The sequence below is a fragment of the Saimiri boliviensis genome, chromosome 6 (assembly GCF_048565385.1).
Source record: "Saimiri boliviensis isolate mSaiBol1 chromosome 6, mSaiBol1.pri, whole genome shotgun sequence".
Classification (NCBI taxonomy): domain Eukaryota; kingdom Metazoa; phylum Chordata; class Mammalia; order Primates; family Cebidae; genus Saimiri; species Saimiri boliviensis.
The window spans coordinates 25,182,219-25,201,054 of NC_133454.1; the positions used below are offsets into that span (position 1 = coordinate 25,182,219).

The following is an 18,836-nucleotide window of genomic DNA, read 5'->3' on the forward strand; positions in this document are numbered from 1 at the left end:
TCGGCCTCCCAAAGTGCTGGGATTACAGGCTTGAGCCACCGCGCCCGGCTTACCTTAATTTCTTAACTGCATCCATTCTTCCTTGCTCTGGGAAGTCACCAGGCGTGATGCTGCAATGATGCTACTCCTTAGCACTCTGCTTCCCAACCAAAACAATGCTCCATCTCATCTTTTCCAAAGCTTCCGGCCCCGGCAGTTCTCGGACCCGGACCTGGGGTACCTCCCTCCCTGTAAGTAACAAAGGCAGACAAGCCCCAGCTTCTCTAAGATGGCTTCAGCTGCCTGGAAGAGGCCCGTGGAAGGCCCTGCAACTCTCCACAGACCTCTGGGTGTTGCTGTTTCTTCCCCGTGGCCCTGGTCCCCTCAGCCAGGTAAGTCACCATGATCCTTGCTCCTCCCAGACCTGAAACCTCTCCTGTCCCATCCTTCCTTCTCTTTGTATCTCTCTCCGTTAGGCGCACGGGCGCATGCATGTCCACACACAAACATGATTTCAGGCCCTATCTGGAGCTGTCACTGACAGAACTCGAATTGTGATAGGCAAATTGGCTTTGGTGTCAGAGACAGGAAGCCCAGTGATGCATCTCCTGGAGAGTGAGGAGATAAGAGAGCAGAGATAGGCTGCCTTGGCCAGCAGCATGGGAGCGCGGACTGTGGCTGGGGAAGCGGGTCTTCTGTGGCTGGGGCTCAGGCAGCAGGAGTCCTGAGGTGCTGGGGAGCCCAGCTTGATTCTCACCCGCCACGTGATGCTGGATGCAAAAGGAGGGTGGGCAGGGCTGAGAGCGCACGCAGCCCTTCCTGAGGGCTTCTCTAAAACAACCCAAGTTCTTTCCCAGTGGGAATCAAACATCTACAGCAGGGACCCTTAGCCCCCAAATGCCACCTCCTATATGTAGGGCCGGTCGCCAGCCCTGGCAGTTAGGAGGGGAGGGGTGAGAGCCGCTGCCGAAAGAGAAGCAGCCGTTCTGATGCCATCATACCTCTGCTTGTCCCCATTACATAAAGCTCCAGCTGACTTGGCGTAATGACTAAGAAAACTTTCCAAACTTTCCGAAGACAGTTGGTGATCCTCTACCCTCCCAGTGACTGGTGAGAACTACCCCCACAGAGAGCCAGCAGAGAGGAAGGCTCCCAGCTCCGGGGCCTGACTCATCGCACACACAAACACTCCCCAGCACTCTTTCCCAAAACAGTTCCCCTCCCACCTATCCACCCTCCTACCGGGGCTGGGTGACAAAAATGAACGCCCCAGAGATCTTGCCAAGTTCTGGGCCAAGCTTAGCCCAAGGAACATGAAATTCCCCATAGAATGGGAAGAGCAGACCCCGCCCCCTCCAGAAGCAATGTCCATTGGAAGGAAAACCACCACCTGATTCTACAACGATCACTGTATTATTTTCCAAATAGCTTGGACTACTTTCCCCCAAAGAAGAGTTCAACGTTCTGTAATCATAAAATATTAGAGCTTAAAGCAACCTGAAAGGTCAACTTTACCCTCCTCCCCTTTCCTACATCCATGCATCCACACATCCATTTATTTGTCTATCTATCTGTTCATCAGATAGTTACTGAGCTCCTACAATTTGCCATGTGCAATGCAGGCAGTGGAGACTTCACACACACAGTGTTTCCGCAAGGTGCTTGTCATCTAGTGGGTGGGAAAGCAAGTGACAAGGCGTTGGAATAAGTGTGACAGCCACGGTGGTGGGAAGAGTGCATGTTCTGGAGGTACTGAGGGGGCATGTCACCCCGACCTTGAGCTAGTGGTGACATTCATGGAGACATACTGGGAGATATCATATATACATAACACATATAAAAATATATTATAAGTAAATATATAAAAATAAATCTATATTATAAAATAGATAACTATATTCTATAAAATATATAATGTAATATACATATAGTTTTTGAGACAGAGTCATGCTGGCGTGCGGCGGTGCAATCTCGGCTCCCTGCAACCACTGCTTCCTGGGTTCAAGTGATTCTCCTGCCTCAGCCTCCTGAGTAGCTGAGACTACAGGCACATGCCACCATGCCCAGCTAATTTTTGTATTTTTGGTAGAGACGGGGTTTTGCTATGTTGACCAGGCTAATCTCGAACTCCTGCCACCTTGGCCTCCCAAAGTGCTGGAATGACAGACTTAAGCCACTGCACCTGGCCTGGGAAACATTATATTTAAGTTGAGCTATGAAAAATAGGGAAATTCCTTTTCATTCAACAAGAGGTCTGCTCAACACTGAATACAGCTCAAGCATAGTGTTAGGCACGCTGCATGATGCTGAATCTAACATAGTGTTTGTTCACACATAGAGTTGAATGCCTGGTGACGGACACACAGTAAAGGCACACGTGACTAGAATAGTCTATGCTCCCAACAAGAAAGAAAAGATCAAAGTTGACGGATGGCCATCTCAAGTAACCTGACTTAATCATCACATGTTATATACATGGATAAAAATATCACATGGACCCCCAAATATCTATGACATATCAAATAAACAGAATATACCTCGTAGAACCAGATAATGCTCCCAAGAGAAGGATCCATGGAGTCCCAGGGAGGCTTTCAGAGAAGGTGAGGGCAAGTTCCCAGCTGGGAAGACTTGCAAAAGCCCCCTGGAAGAAATTTAGGTTCACCTTGAGGATGGATAGGATTTAAAGGCACAGATGGCCGGGCACAGTGGCTCACACCTGTAAACCCAGCACTCTGGGAGGCCGAGGCAGGCGGATCACCTGAGGTCAAGAGTTCAAGACCAGCCTGACCCACACAGAGAATCCTCGTCTCTACTAAAAATACAAAATTAGCTGGGTGTGGTGGTACATGCCTGTAATCTCAGCTACTCAGGAGGCTGAGAGAGGAGACTCGCTTGAACCCGGGAGGCGGAGGTTGTGGTGAGCCAAGATTGCACCATTGCACTCCAACCTGGGCAAAAAGAGCAAAACTCCTTCTCAAAAAAAAAAAAAAAAAAAAAAAGGATTTAAAGGCACAGATGGAGCGAGAAGGGCATTCTGAGCAAAAGTCATGCTGCCCACAAAGCGTAAGAACCAGTGGCGGCTGGGGAAAGAAGAATACACCAGTTTGAGCAAGGCACGAAGCGAGCAGTAGGAGCAGACACAGCTTGAACACAGGCAAAGCCAGGTCCTGAAGTTTCTCAAGGCCACAGAGTGAGGAGAAGAGCAGGACTTCCGACGTGGACGGCAGTGCTCCTGCACAGGTGACAGACATTTCCCTTCCCCTTGGTGACGCTTGGCCCCTCTCTGCTGGAGGAAGCCTGTGGCTGGCTCCTCCCTCCCCAGGGAGGTCTCTGGATGCACAGCAAGGAGACCCCAGGCTGACAATCCAGGCTGTTCTACTCTGATCGAACAGCTTTTTTATTTTTTTATTTTTATTTTTAATAAGTACATGGCCGGGCAAGGTGGCTCACACTTTTAATCCCAGTACTTTCAGACGCTGAAGCAGGAAGATCGATTGAGCCCAGGAGTTGGAGACCAGCCTGGGCAACATAATGAGACCTTGTTGTACAAAAATTTTAAAAATTATCTGGAAATGGTGGCACAAACCTGTGGTCCCAGTTACTTGGGAGGCTGAGGACGAACGAGGGCATGTGCCCAGGAGTTCAGGCTGTAGTGGGCTATGGTGGTGAAACTGCACTCAGCCTGGGTGATGAAGTCAGATCCTGTCTCTACAACATAATCGATCAATATTTTTTAAAACTCTCTTGAAGAGGGCAGCAAAATTCACCTCACCGACTGAGCTAGGGTCTCACCCTGGCTCCTCACCAGCCCCGTTTGACATATTTGGAATTCTAATGGCTATTTTTTCTTCTTCCTCATCTCCACCTAAATACACTGACTTGCAGCTTTCAGTCTTGGCTCTTTATTGCTTTATGTACATGCCCAGTTCAGGACTCAAGTCTTTCTGGGTATCTCTGCTTAAGACTGCAAGTTCTTAAAATACTGGGGTATTGCCTGTAATCCCAGCACTTTGGGAGGCCGAGGTGAGAGGATCGCCTGCCATCAGGAATTTGAGACCACCCTGGGAAACTCAGCAGGACCCCATCTCCACAAAAAAATTAAAAAATTCGCTGGACATAGTGGCACATTCCCGTGGTCCCAGCTACTCCGGAGGTTGAGGCAGGAGGATCACTTGAGTGGCGGAGGTGGAGGCTGCAGTGAGTCGTGATCTTGCCATTGCACTCACTCCATTCTGGACGACAGAGCGAGACCCTGTCCCCCCGCCAAAAAATACTGGAATACTGTACACAAAATTGCCTTGAAAACTTGAGCACAGAACACCGAACTACTAAGAGAACCGGCATGGGGAGGGCGGGGAGGGTGGGGAAGGCGTAAGCAACTGCCATTGCACGAGGCGGCCACACGGTGGCGCAGTGAGGCTGGGAAACGGTGCACCCCGGGCAGGAAGGGGACTCCCCGTCGCGGCCACCCGGGGTGGGCAGAGGCGGCGCGGGCCGGCTGCTCCCTCCCGAGGGCTCCTCCCGAGAAGGGTGCGTCTCAGGGCTCGTCAGTGGGGCCCTGGAACACGGGGAAGACGCACAGACGTGGTTTTCGCTCTCTGCCCTTCTGCCTCCTTATGAGACCTCTGTCACCAAGAGAGGCCCGGGGGCCCTGAAGGCCACTGAGGTTGGAGCCTGCTCTGGGAACCCGTCCCTGGGCTGGGAGACGGAGCAGCCCGCGCGCAGGTGGGAGGCCCAACGACAGGAGGACGTGCGTGCGTGCGTGCGTGCGTGCGAGCGAGCGTGCGTGCGTGCGCGCGCGCACACTCGTCCTTGAGGTGCAGAAACTGGTGAGCAAGGTCAAAGATGATTTTTTTCTGTCTAATGAGCTCTTGGAAACAAAGCTAATCTCTGCAGGGAAGACACACCCTGGACTTTTGCTGCCGGCCTAGAATTGGATGGTTTAAGAGCCCATCCTACGAGATGGTTTGAATGCTTTTTTTTCCCTTTCCTTCTTTCTTTTCTTTCTTTCTTTTTTTTTTTTTCTGTAGAAACGAGGTCTCACTATGTTACCCAGGCTGGTCTTAAACTCATGTACTTGGCCGGGTGTGATGGCTGGTGCCTGTAATCCCAGCACTTTGGGAGGCTGAGATGGGTGGATCACCTGAGGTCAGGAGTTCAAGACCAGCCTGGCCAACATGGTGAAACTCCATCTCTGCAAAAATACAAAAATTAGCTAGGCATGGTGGTGGGTGCCTGTAATCCCAGGTACTTGGGAGGCTGAGGCACGAGAATCTCTTGAACCCTGGAGGTGGAGGTTGCAGTGAGCCGAGATCGCATTCCACCCTAGGAAAGAGAGCAAGACTCTGTCTCCAAAAAACTCCTAGACTCAAGCGATCCTCCCGTCTCAGCCTCCCAAAGTGTTGGCACCTGGAGGTTTGAATGCTTCTAAGAAGCACAGGAGATTGATGATTACACGTTGTATCTGTATCAAAATATCCCGTGTATCCCGCGTGATAATGTACAATTATCATGTATCATTTAAAAAAAATAAGCACAGGAGAGCTTCCTTTTTGCTCTTATCCAAAACCCTTCCTAGACAGTCCATGCACATAAAAAATGTTGCCACCGTAGTCCCTACTTGTCACTAAATACACATTCCTGGCCTGGCACAGTGGCCGATGCCTGTAATCCCCACATTTTGGGAAGTCAAGGCAGTTCAAGACTGGTGTGAGCAACATGGCAAAACCCCATCTCTACAAAAAAATACCAAAAAAAAAAAAAAAAAAAAATAGCCTGTGGTGATGGCATGCACCTGTAGTCCCAACTATTTGGAGGCTGACGTGGAAGGATCACTTGAGCTGGGGAAATGCGGGCTGCAATAAGCCGAGATCACGCCACTGCATTCCAGCCTGGGCGAGAGAGTAAGACCCTATCTCAAAAGACTAGAAAGTGAAAAACAAAATACATTCTGCAAATGCCCTTTCCAGACACTCCACAACAGCTTTCTGCAAAATGCTGCTCATAAGCGCGTCTATGCACATGTTACTGGAAAGGGGTCCCAATCCAGGTGCCAAGAGAGGCTTCTTGGATTGCACTCAAGAAAGAATTCCGGCCGGGCGCGGTGGCTCAAGCCTGTAATCCCAGCACTTTGGGAGGCCGAGGCGGGTGGATCACGAGGTCAAGAGATCAAGACCATCCAGGCCAACATGGTGAAACCCCGTCTCTACGAAAAATACAAAAAATTAGCTGGGCATGGTGGCACGTGCCTGTAATCCCAGCTACTCAGGAGGCTGAGGCAGGAGAATTGCCTGAACCCAGGAGGCGGAGGTTGCGGTGAGCCGAGATCGCGCCATTGCACTCCAGCCTGGGCAACAAGAGTGAAACTCCGTCTCAAAAAAAAAAAAAAAAAGAAAGAAAGAATTCCGGGCAAGTCCATAAAGGGAAAGCAAGTTTATTAAAAAAGGAAAGGAATAAAAAAGGTAAAGCCGCTCTGAGGACTGCTGATTGCCCATTTTTATGATTATTTCTTTTTTTTTTTTTTTTTTTGAGACGGAGTTTCGCTCTTGTTACCCAGGCTGGAGTGCAATGGCGCGATCTTGGCTCACCACAACCTCTGCCTCCTGGGTTCAGGCAATTCTCCTGCCTCAGCCTCCTGAGTAGCTGGGATTACAGGCACGCGCCACCATGCCCAGCTAATTTTTTGTATTTTTAGTAGAGACGGGGTTTCACCATGTTGACCAGGATGGTCTCGATCTCTTGACCTCGTGATCCGCCCGCCTCGGCCTCCCAAAGTGCTGGGATTACAGGCTTGAGCCACCGCGCCCGGCCTTGATTATTTCTTGACTATATGCTAAACAAAGGTTGGATTATTCGTGCCTCCCCTTTTTTGACCATATAGGGTAACTCCTTGACGCTGCCGTGGCATCCCTAAACTGTCATGGCACTAACGGGAGTGTAGCGGTGAGGACGACCAGAGGTCACTCTCTTCACCGTCTTGGTTTGGTTGGGTTTGGGCCAGCTTCTTTTCTGAAACTGATCAGCAAGGTCTTTATGACCTGTATCTTGTGCCCACCTACTATCTCATCCTGTGACAGAATGCCTAACCTACTGGGAGCGCAGCGCAGCGCAGCAGGTCTCAGCCCTTTTTTACCCAGCCCCATTCAAGATGGAGTTGCTCGGGCGGGCGCGGTGGCTCAAGCCTGTAATCCCAACACTTTGGGAGGCCGAGGCAGGTGGATCACGAGGTCAAGAGATCGAGACCGTCCTGGTCAACATGGTGAAACCCCGTCTCTACTAAAAATACAAAAAATTAGCTGGGCATGGTGGCACGTGCCTGTAATTCCAGCTACTCAGGAGGCTGAGGCAGGAGAATTGCCTGAACCCAGGAGGCGGAGGTTGCGGTGAGCCGAGATCGCGCCATTGCACTCCAGCCTGGGTAACAAGAGCGAAACTCCGTCTCAAAAAAAAAAAAAAAAAAAAAAAAAGATGGAGTTGCTCTGGGTCAGAGACCTCTAACACACAGATGCCCACAGATCCATCTTCACCTTAGCCACGTCTCTCACACAGAACCACTGCAGCTGTGTGTGTCTCCTTCTGAGACAGAACCATGTGCATTCTTCCACTCAGAAAGGGAGGTACACGTGCACACACAGGGGACAGGGGGACAGACAGGGCAGCACGGAGGCAGGAATAGCAACTCCATGCAGGCTGGGGCCCCCGAGACATTGGACCCTGTGAGGAAAGTCTGTTTCCCTCCTGTGCATGCTGTTCTGGGCTCAGCCTGGAGACCGGGGGAGGAAGAAAGGAGAGCAGCTTCTCAGAGTCAGGCTGTGACCTCTCCTTCCCCGCTGCGAGGGCAAACAATGGTTGGGAATTCTCTGTGAGGGCAGGAATGTTAGGAGAACACACCCTGGAGAGGCTCGGCTCGGCTCGGCGTGGGTGGGGCAGGAAGGATTGCCTGAGAACACTGAACTTGGTCTTTGCAGGGCAACCAAGAGTCAAGAGTTTTCGTTGATGCCAGAAAGAGAAGTTAGGAGCGTGTGGGTCACTGCATGTGAAAAAAATGGGAGGGAGAGGCAGGAAGGGGACAAGGACAGACATTGAGGTGGAAGAAAGCAACTGAGAACGCGTGCAAAGTCAGAGGCCAGGAGCCAAGGAATCTCTAACTTAGAAGCCAAAGAATGGGGAGACAGAAACAGCGAGAGGCAGGGGATCCGATCTGGAAAGCAGGCAGGGAGAAAGGGGCCCAGAACAGAGAGGTTGCAGATGGAAGGAAAGAGGGCGGGCGGGCAGGAAGCCCCGCCGCTGCGGGAAGGCAGGGAAGGACGGGAGGGCGGGTCAGCTCATCTGTTACTTACAACCACAAGGTCCCCCCAATCCCGATTAACACGAATTATGTGGCATATGGCTAATCCTCCCTGCCACAGTTATTAATACTTTCCAGACACTGCGGAGGGAACCAGGCAACCTCCTTAGGCCCAAGGCTTCCCTCCAGCCTGGCAGGGCCGACCACTCACACATGCTGCAGGGGCTGCTCCGGCCCAGAGGAGGAGACGAGGGGAGTGGCTGGAAAGCTTTCTCTAAGTCCTTCAGGGGATTCTGAATTCTCTGGAAGGACCTGCCAAGAGCACTTCCTTTTTCCAAAATCCACGTGTATGTTGTTTGCTTTAAATAGTCACAGAAAACATGTAATAGAAGGAGAATATATAATATCATTCCTATTAAAAACTGTTGGCCGCGGTGGTTCATGACTGTAATCCCAGCACTTTGGGAAGCCGAGGCAGGCAAATCACCTGAGGTCAGGAGTTTGAGACCGGCCTGGCCCACATGGTGAAACCCCGTCTCTACTAAAAATACAAAAAATTAGCAGGGCGTGATGCGTGTACCTGTAATTCCAGCTGCTCGGGAGGCTGAGGCAGAAGAATCAGTTGAACCTGTGAGGCGGAGGTTGCAGTAAGCTGAAATGGTGCCATTGCACTCCAGCCTGGGCAACGAGAGTGAGACTCCATCTCAGAAGGAAAAGAGATAGGAAGCTGAGCATGGTGGCGTGCATTTGTACTCCCAGCTACTTGAGAGGCTGAGAAATGTTTTTAATTAGCCAAGTGTTGTAGTCTCAACTATGAAGAGGCTGAGGTAGGAGGATCGCTTGAGCCCAGGAGGTTGAGGCTGCAGTGAGCTGTGATTGCACCACTGCACCCCTGCCTAGGTGACAAAGGGAGACTCTGTCTCACAAAACAAACTGAAAAACTGGAAAACAAATCCCAGAGGAGGGCAAGGATTTAGTCAAGGACTGCTGCTCAATAGCAAAGTCTGGCTGTCCTCACTCACAGCCTAGGAGGCGGAACTGGAGGCTAGCTGGCTCCTCCTGGCTTAGGGAGACAAAAAAAAGATAAGGGAGAGGGGAAGAGAGCAGGGAGGGGAGATGACTTTCTGATAGCAGCTAATGTGAAGCCAGGTGTCCATGAGCGCTTAATGAGTGTTTTGTAACTGACGTGTTGCTGGGCTTTGTCTTAGGTGAGGTGTAAAGTCAACCCTGAGATGGTTTGTAGAGAACAAATTGCTCCCATGGGAAGTACAGAGGAGTGTGGGAAGCAGGTCAGGAAAGGGAAAGAAGCCAAATAAGTGTGCCATTTCAGGCCCGTCCCAGCCTTAGCTGACCTGCGGGGGAGGTCTGGGGACAATTACTGCTCAGTTTGTCTCAACTGGTAACAAGGGAGCTGTGTTTCCATAGATAATCCACATGCAGAAATTGCCAGGCATTAGTGGCTCCCTGAGCACAATGGAGAGGTGGCTTTGGTACCCCCAGGCAGTCCTCTGAAGAGAGGTGAGAAACGGGCCAGGTGTGGTGGCTCATGCCTGTAATCCCAGCACTTTGGGAGGCCAAGGCGGGGGAATCACCTGAGGTCAGGACTTGGATACCAGCCTGGCCAATACGATGAAACTCTGTCTCTTCTAAAAATACAAAAACTAGCTAGGTGTGGTGGCGGGCACCTGTAATCCCAACTACTAGGGAGGCTGAGACAGGAGAATTGCTCAAACCCAGGAGGCAGAGGTTGCAGTGAGGTGAGATCGCGACACTACACTCCAGCCTGGATGACAGTCTCCAAAAAAAAAAAAAAAAAAGGGAACGGGAGAGTCAGAGCCGCAGCAAGGTCTTGACTGCGTCCACTCTGCTGACAGGTCATTGACTTCCATTTGTAAAATGTTTCTCCCCTTTAGGAGTTCACAGTCCAGCAGCAAGACAGTGGCATGCTCTACACCTCTGTTCATACAGAATGCACCCAGTGATAGGTGCTATTTCCAAGATAGAACACAGAGCAGGTCATTGAATTCTGGCCAGGGTGGGCCAGGGTAGTGTAAAGGGGGTGGGTCTTGCTCTGTGCCTAGCCACTCCCCTGTTAGAAAGCCTTCAATAACGCTCCATCTCCCACGTAAAACCTTCAAAATAACCTAGCCTAAATATCAAGGGCTCATGCTAGATACCCATCCACCTACCACACGATGTGGAAGTCGTATATTTCATTTCCATCCTTTTAAGGATTACCCTTAAGCATTTAAAATATAGCCTTTAATTTTGAAAGTTTAAATCTAATTAACCTTGACTGCCCTTTCAATACTCTGAAATTCTTCCAGCTCTAACTGTTCCTGTTATCATTGTCTAATATTTTTGTTTCTGTAACTTTCACACATAGATTATTGCTATTATCAGCTTCTACAGTTGATACTGACTTACTTATGTTCACCTGCTTCCTACATTTCTTCTCACTGTTGCTCTTTTATCCCATTGCTTCCCCTGAGTACAGATTTGCCTTTTTTTTGACTTAAGCTTTTATTTTATTTATTTATTTATTTTGAGATGGAGTTTCGCTCTTGTTACCCAGGCTGGAGTGCAGTGGCACGATCTCGGCTCACCGCAACCTCTGCCTCCTGGGTTCAAGCAATTCTCCTGCCTCAGCCTCCTGAGTAGCTGGGATTACAGGCGTGCACCACCGTGCCCAGCTACTTTTGTGTATTTTTAGTAGAGGCGGGGTTTCACCACGTTGACCAGGATGGTCTCAATCTCTTGACCTTGTGATCCACCCGCCTCAGCCTCCCAAAGTGCTGGGATTACAGGTGTGAGCCACCGCGCCGGCTAAGCTTTTCTTTTAAATAATTCGTCAGTATTCCTTTCAACAAGAGTTGATAAATTCTCTCAAATTTTTTTCCCTTTACTCTTGAATCATTACTTAGCTAATACAGAAACCTGGACTGACTTCTTTTTTACATTAGCACTTTGAAGCAATTATTTCATTTTGTTCTAGCTTCTACTGTCGTTTCCTGACAAATAGCCAATCTTTTGACCATAACTAACCTTGAGATTTTTCTCTTAGTCTTTGAGTTCTTTGTGTTATGTCTAGGAAAGACCCATGTGGCGAGGTGTGACAAAACAAAATGAGTTATCTCTTTATCCTAGGATATCCTATTTAGGATAGCCTCTTCACGCTAAGAACTCATGTCTTTCACCAAGTCTGGCAAATTCTGAGCCATTCCGTCTTCAATTTCTGCCTTTTTTTTTTATTTTTGAGACGGAGTTTCGCTCTTGTTACCCAGGCTGGAGTGTAATGGCGCGATCTCGGCTCACTGCAACCTCCGCCTCCTGGGTTCAGGCAATTCTCCCGCCTCAGCCTCCTGAGTAGCTGGGATTACAGGCACGAGCCACCATGCCCAGCTAATGTTTTGTATTTTTAGTAGAGACGGGGTTTCACCATGTTGACCAGGATGGTCTCGATCTCTTAACCTCGTGATCCACCCACTTCGGCTTCCCAAAGTGCTGGGATTACAGGCATGAGCCACCGCGCCCGGCTCAATTACTGCCTTTATGCCCATATTTTTTTTTTTTTCACTACAACGTGTTTCTAGAGTGCACATCACTTAAAATCCCTTTTTTCCCCCCCGAAACAAAGTCACGCTCTTTTGCCCAGGATGGAGTACAGTGGCCTGATGTCAGCTCACTGCAACCTCTACCTCCCAAGTTCAAGCAATTCTCCTGCCTTAGCCTCCCAAGTAGCTGGAATTACAGGCGCCCTCCACCATGATGCCCGGCTAATTTTTATATTTTCAATAGAGACTGAGTTTCACTATGTTGGTTAGGCTGGTCTTGAACTCCTGACCTCAGGTAATCCACCCACCTCCCAAAGTGCTGGGATTACAGGTGTGAGCCACTGCACCCAGCCAACATCTTTTTTTTTTTTAATTTTTTGAGACGAAGTTTGCTCTTATTGCCCAGGCTGGAGTGCAGTGGCCTGATCTCAGCTCACTGCAACCTCTGCCTCTTGAGTTCAAACAATTCTCCTGCCTCAGCCTCCTGAGTAGCTGGGATTACAGGCGCCCACCACCACGCCCAGTTAATTTTTTGTATTTTTAGTAGAGATGGGGTTTCACCATGTTGGCTAGGCTGGTCTCGAACTCCTGACCTCAAGTGATCCACCTGCCTCAGCCACCCAAAGCGCAGGGATGACAGGCATGAACCAGCACGCCTAGCCAAAATCTTTTTTATATTTCCATATGTTTACCACCCTGCATCTCATTCTGGATAGTTTTCTAAGATCCATCTTCTACTTCACAAGTTTTCCTTCAGACTACTATTTGATTCTTCTGTTGAGAGGTTTCGGGTTTTGGTTTGGGTTTTACTACGTTTCTCTTTTTCTCATGTGCCTGTTCTTTCCTAGTGTCCTCTTTATATCTCTGTGTTTGCTAGTCCTTTTATCTCTCTGTACTTTGCAAACCCACTTATCTTATTGTCTCTGTCGGACCATTCGTCATCTCAGGGTTTGAGAGTGCAATGCTCCTGCCTGTCGCGTAGGTACACTGGCTTCCACGTGTCATGTGGATACGCTGGCTCCCACCTGTCACGTAGGCACGCCGGCTTTCACCTGTGGTTTGTCACCTGTTAGCTCCTCTTCATCAGAGATTTTTCCATTCTGTGGAGATCACTGATGTTCTGGAACATGCTAGGAACAGTTGTACCTTTTGCTTCCACTGGTTGGTCTAGAGGTTCCCCAGTGTGACCACATTAATTTCTGGGCTTGGGGACTTCCACACCATGGGGGATGGTACAAGTTCACACCCAACACCAGCATGTGATGCAGGCCTGGAGACTCTGTCACCCAGGCTGGAGTGCAGTGGCATGATCTGGGCTCACTGCAACCTCCGCCTACTGGGTTCAAGCGATTCACCTGCCTCAGCCTTCCAAATGGCTGGGATTGTAGGCACCCGCCGTCACACCCGGCTAATTTTTGTGTTTTTAGTAGAGACTGGGTTTCACCATATTGGCCAGGCTGGTCTCAAACTCCTCACCTCCAGTGATCTTCTAGCCTCAGCTTCCCAATGTGCTGGGATTACAGGTGTGAGCCACTGCGTCCGGCTGAGACTTGAGTTCCCACAGGAAATGGTTTTTCTTCTCACTCATACCTAGGGCAGAAACTGATGGATGGAGTTTTTTCCTGGCCACCGCGTCCTGAGGGAGCAGGATGTCAGTTCCAAAGTCCTGCTTCAAATGGGCCCTCGGGTCTCTCTGACACACTTGGTGGGTGTTATTTCTGCTCCCCTAGTTCTTTCTAGGATCTCCTTGTCTTCGTCATACTATCATGGCTCTGACTTGCAAATTTATTTTGGCTTTGAATTCCTTCCTGTTTCTGTTACTTGGAGACGTATTTATCTATTTCAAGCTCCATGTGCATTTTAATTTTTCTGCCCTCTTATTCAAAATTTTTCTATATAATGTGATAGTATGGCAGACTCCATCTTTCTGAGGTTTCCTGGACCCCCAAGAAAAATTAAGTGATTTGTCTTCCTGTCTCTTCCACGGGAACATGGACTCTTTAAGGGAAAGCAAAGAAAACCTGTCCAAGTCGTATCTGCTGCTGAGTTCCTAGCTCAGTCCCAGGCACAAACACAATGTAATATTTGCTAGATGAATAGTTAGTGTAAGGTGACTATCGAGGGTTACTCCAAGTATTTCTCCATCTTCAGGAAGAAAATTTTCTCAGTTATTCTAAGCATGAAGATATTCTTAAAATGCTTTACAGATGGTTCTACAATGTACACCGTTATGACTCCTGTGTCAGTGTTTTCTTTTTTTTTAAGACAGGGTTTCCCCATGTTGGTCAGGCTGGTCTCGAACTCCCAACCTCAGGTGATCCGTCCCATCAGCCTTGGCTTCCAAAGTGCTTGGATTACAGGCGTGAGCCACCACGCCCAGCCGTGAGTGTTTTTCTTAGCATTCTAATGTGTTTCTTGGAAAACACTGTGTAGTACACACCCCCGGATGCCTGAGATCAGGCTTCCTGAACTGGTGGTCCAACTGGAAGATACGATGTGGAAATCATAACTCTCACATGATGTGTGTAGTGGTAAGCCATGAGTATCTTGGCCAATGGTGAGGGGGTAAAGGAATTTACCAAGGCCAGACATGGTAGCTCACGCTTGTAATCCCAGCACTTTGGGAGGCCAAGGTGGATGGATCACCTGAGGACAGGAGTTGGAATCTAGACTGGCCAACATGGTGAAGCCTCCTCTTTAACAAAAAATACAAAAATTGGCCAGGTGTGGTGGCGCACTCCTGTAGTCCCAGCTACCGGGGAGGCTGAAGTGGGAGAATAGCAGGCGCGCCCAGGAGGTGGAGGTTGCAGTTAGCTGAGGTCGCACCATTGCACTCCTGCCTGGGTGAGAGTGAGACTCTGTCTCAAAAAAAATAAATAAAAAAAATAAACAAATAAATAAATAAATTTACCAAGACAGTCGTAGATAAAGAAGGACAGATGTATTAGAGAAAGTAGGACAGTATTTTGCCAGGGAGCAGTTCGCAGAAGCAGCAGGATGGGAGCTGACTGCAGGGAGGCAAAGGCGGGCTGGGACTCTACAGGGTGCCTGTTGGGCGGGTTGATAACAGGAAGGTAGCAGGAAGCTCACCTGCATTCTTCGGTCTGCCGAGGTGTCTGATAAATTGAGGCTTTTGATGATGAGCAGCAAGTCTGTGATTTCTGCACCTTATCTGCTCAGGAGAGATGCATGTCCTGCGTCATAAAGAAAGGCAGACCTAGAGCTTATCTCCTTCTTTTTGTCTACATGTTCTGGACCACGAAGGAAGGCAGACCTAGAGCTTATCTGCTTTCTCTATTGCTTTGCTTTCTCCTGGTCCCGCCAGCCTGACTCCTTTTCCCTAATTAGGACCCCATAGCGTGATAGGGAACGTTGTGTTTGCCGAAGAGGCATTCAAGGGGACCGTGTTTATTTGGAAGAAAATGTTTAATAGGCATATTTGGGAGAGGAACTAAGGCTCCAAGAAGCTTGGAATTGAAAGGAGATGCTCGGAGGCTAGAGCGCCATTTCGCCGTTGAGCCTGAGGGAGAAGGAGAGAGGAAGAGGGTGGAGCCCTTGGGAAGAGGGAGGTCATGTGCTTCCAAACGCCCCCAGGGTGGTGTGACTTTCCCAAACCCGCAGGCCGTGTGGTGAAGCATAAAGCCCTTGACAGAATTATACTGAGATACTGAAAAATCCATAATCGTAGTGCGATATTTAACAAAACTTTTCCAGGCATTGACAGCTGAAGCCAAAAAAAAAAGAAAAGAAAGAAAAAAAAGTGGGCGGGGCGCGGTGGCTCACGCCTATAATCCCAGCACTTCGGGAGACCCAGACGGTCAAGAGATCCAGACCACCGTGGTCAACCTGGTGAAACCCCGTCTCTACTAAAAATACAAAAATTAGCTGGGCACGGTGGCGCGTGCCTGTAATCCCAGCTACTCAGGAGGCTGAGCTAGGAGAATTGCCTGAACCCAGGAGGCGGAGGTTGCAGTGAGCCGAGATCGTGCCATTGCGCTCCAGCCTAGGTAACGAGCGAAACTCCCGTCTCAAAAAATAAAATAAAAAATAAAATAAAATAATAACAAAATTTTTAAAAAGTAAGCAAAAGTAGTAAAATTTTGAGTAGCATAATAAAGAAATTGAAACGAATAGGTATATATTTCGAACTCTAAGCCCGAACATTAGAGAATACACACATTGCACGTTTGAAACAATTAACCATTACTAAGCCATAATGTCAGACTCAACAAATACAAAAGCATCGATTTTACATAGACCTTGTTCTCTGACCAAGGCAGTCTATGACGGCAACACAGGGCCAGCCTCCATATACTGAGAAGCTTATAAAGTAGACTTCTAAATAGTAAGTGGTCGGCCGGGCGCGGTGGCTCAAGCCTGTAATCCCAGCACTTTGGGAGGCCGAGGCGGGTGGATCACGAGGTCGAGAGATCGAGACCATCCTGGTCAACATGGTGAAACCCCGTCTCTACTAAAAATACAAAAAATTAGCTGGGCATGGTGGCACGTGCCTGTAATCTCAGCTACTCAGGAGGCTGAGGCAGGAGAATTGCCTGAACCCAGGAGGCGGAGGTTGCGGTGAGCCGAGATCGTGCCATTGCACTCCAGCCTGGGTAACAAGAGCGAAACTCTGTCTCAAAAAAAAAAAAAAAAAAAAAAAAAAGTAAGTGGTCAAGTGGAGATGACAAATGAAATTATAAAATATTTGGGACCTAGTGACAATGAAGACAGTATATAGTACAAATTGTGGGAAGTAGCTACTGCAGTACTTACAAAGGATTATAGCCTCAAACATACATGTTAGCAAAGGAGGAGATTGAACACAGCATTAAATTCTGGAAGTCTGAACTAGAACCACAGAGAAAATACAGCATTACAATCCGATGCAATAGAGTGTGAGCTAGACGCACCCACAGTGTTACAGGAGCACACAGGAGGGCCACCTAGATCATCCTGGAGGGGACTCTGGGGTTAGGAGGTTCTACCATGAGGACCCGATGCCAGAAGGGGTTCCTAGAGGACACGTGGTGTTAGGAAACTGACTAGTGTGAAAGGAAAATAAATCTTGGACCCCCAAATCACTGAACTGAAAAGTTAAGCTGGGAACTATCTCAGGCAAGCCTGCCTCCCATTTTATTCCTAAACAAATAGCTATAAAGATATTAAAGCTACACACCTCCCTCATAGTCTGCCCACAAGGAAATTCCTTGTGGGCCTCAAGATCTTTACACTAAAAATATTTCTACTGAATTTTACCCTGGCCATGTAAATTGATAGCTTATCTTCACAGGTACAGGACAGAAAGTCATCCCTCTCTGCTTACCTGAGACAAAGGCATATCTGATTGCTTCCTCTGCACTATTGTTTATGTACAAATGCAGATTCATGGAGCTGGACTAAGGCATACGTGACTATTCCTCTATCCCTCTCTCACATGTAAGTTGTGTATTCAGTGAAAGGCTGATCAAACAAAGTCTGCAAAATAATGAAGACTTTTATCTCTTATCTAACCATGACCTTGGAATCCCCTAGTCATCCTGCCTTTCTGGACCAAACCAATGTGAATCTTACAGGTATTGATTGATGTCTCCTGTCTCCCTAAAATGTCTAAACCCAAGCTGTGCCCAACCACCTTGGGCACCTGTTCTCAGGATCTCCTGAGTTCTGTGTCACGGGCCATTGGTAACTTATATTTGGCTAATGAGAAATCTCTTAAAATATTTTACGGCCGGGTGCGGTGGCTGAAGCCTTTAATCCCAGCACTTTGGGAGTCCGAGGCAGGTGGATCACAAGAACAAGAGATCGAGACCATCCTGGTCAACATGGTGAAACCCCATCTCTACTAAAAATACAAAAAATTAGCTGGGCATAGTGGCACATGTCTGTAATCCCAGCTACTCAGGAGGCTGAGGCAGGAGAATTGCCTGAACCCAGGAGGCGGAGGTTGCGGTGAGCCGAGATGGCGCCATTGCACTCCAGCCTGGGTAACAAGAGCGAAACTCCGTCTCAAAAAAAAAAAAAAAAAAAAAAAAAAAAAATTTACAGAGTTTGACTTTTTTCGGCAACACCAGGCTGAAGGGGAGGGTAATGCAGGCAGCAAGGACAGCATAGATAACTGCAATGGCTCACAAGAGCCTGGCAAGTTTTAGGAACCACAGCTAACTTAGCATAGCTGGATTCAAGGCAATAGGTGAGGGGGTGGTATGACATGCTGAAGTCGTGCTTCTCATGAACATAGGGTGTGTTTTTTTATCCATGACTTCTTTTATTTTTTTGAGACGGAATCTCACTCTGTCGCCCAGGCTGGAGTGCAGCGGCACGATCTTGGCTCACTGCAGCTTCCGCCTCCTGGGTTTACACGATTCTCTTGCCTCAGCCTCCCTAGTAGCTGGGATTATCGGTGCCAGCCACAATGGCCGGCTAATTTTTGTCTTTTTAGTAGAGATGGGATTTCTCCATGTTGGTCAGGCTGGCCTCGAACTCCTGACCTCAGGTGATTCACGTGCCTCAGCCTCCCAAAGTGCTGGAATTACAGGCTTGAGCCACCATGCCTGGCCCATCTGTGATTTTTTTTTTTTTTTTTTTTTGACACGGAGTTTCACCCTTGTTACCCAGGCTGGAGTGCAATGGCGCGATCTCGGCTCACCGCAACCTCTGCCTCCTGGGCTCAGGCAATTCTCCTGCCTCAGCCTCCTGAGTAGCTGGGATTACAGGCACGTGCCACCATGCCCAGCTAATTTTTTGCGCTTTTAGTAGAGACGGGGTTTCACCATGTTGACCAGGATGGTCTCGATCTCTCGACCTCGTGATCCACCCGCCTCGGCCTCCCAAAGTGCTGGGATTACATGCTTGAGCCACCGCGCCTGGCCCATCTGTGATTTTTTAAGTCATACCAAGGCAGGGATCCTGAACCCCCAGGCCTCAGACTGGTAGTACTCAGGAACTGGACCACACGCAGGAGGTTAGAGGTAGGAGAGTATTACCGCCTGAGCTCTGCCTCCTATCAGATCAGC

The 18,836-nt window shown here is 48.8% G+C and overlaps 1 protein-coding gene across 1 annotated transcript in view; it reads left to right on the plus strand.

Annotated features, from left to right (window-relative positions):
- Positions 1-220: 220 nt before the first annotated feature.
- Positions 221-18,836, plus strand: part of JAM3 (junctional adhesion molecule 3) — a 100,265-nt gene continuing 81,649 nt past the window's right edge. Inside the window, exon 1 of the mRNA XM_074400432.1 lies at positions 221-371. Within this exon, the coding sequence (XP_074256533.1) occupies positions 269-371 (103 nt within the window). The 5' untranslated portion in view covers positions 221-268. The remainder of the gene's footprint in view (positions 372-18,836) is intronic.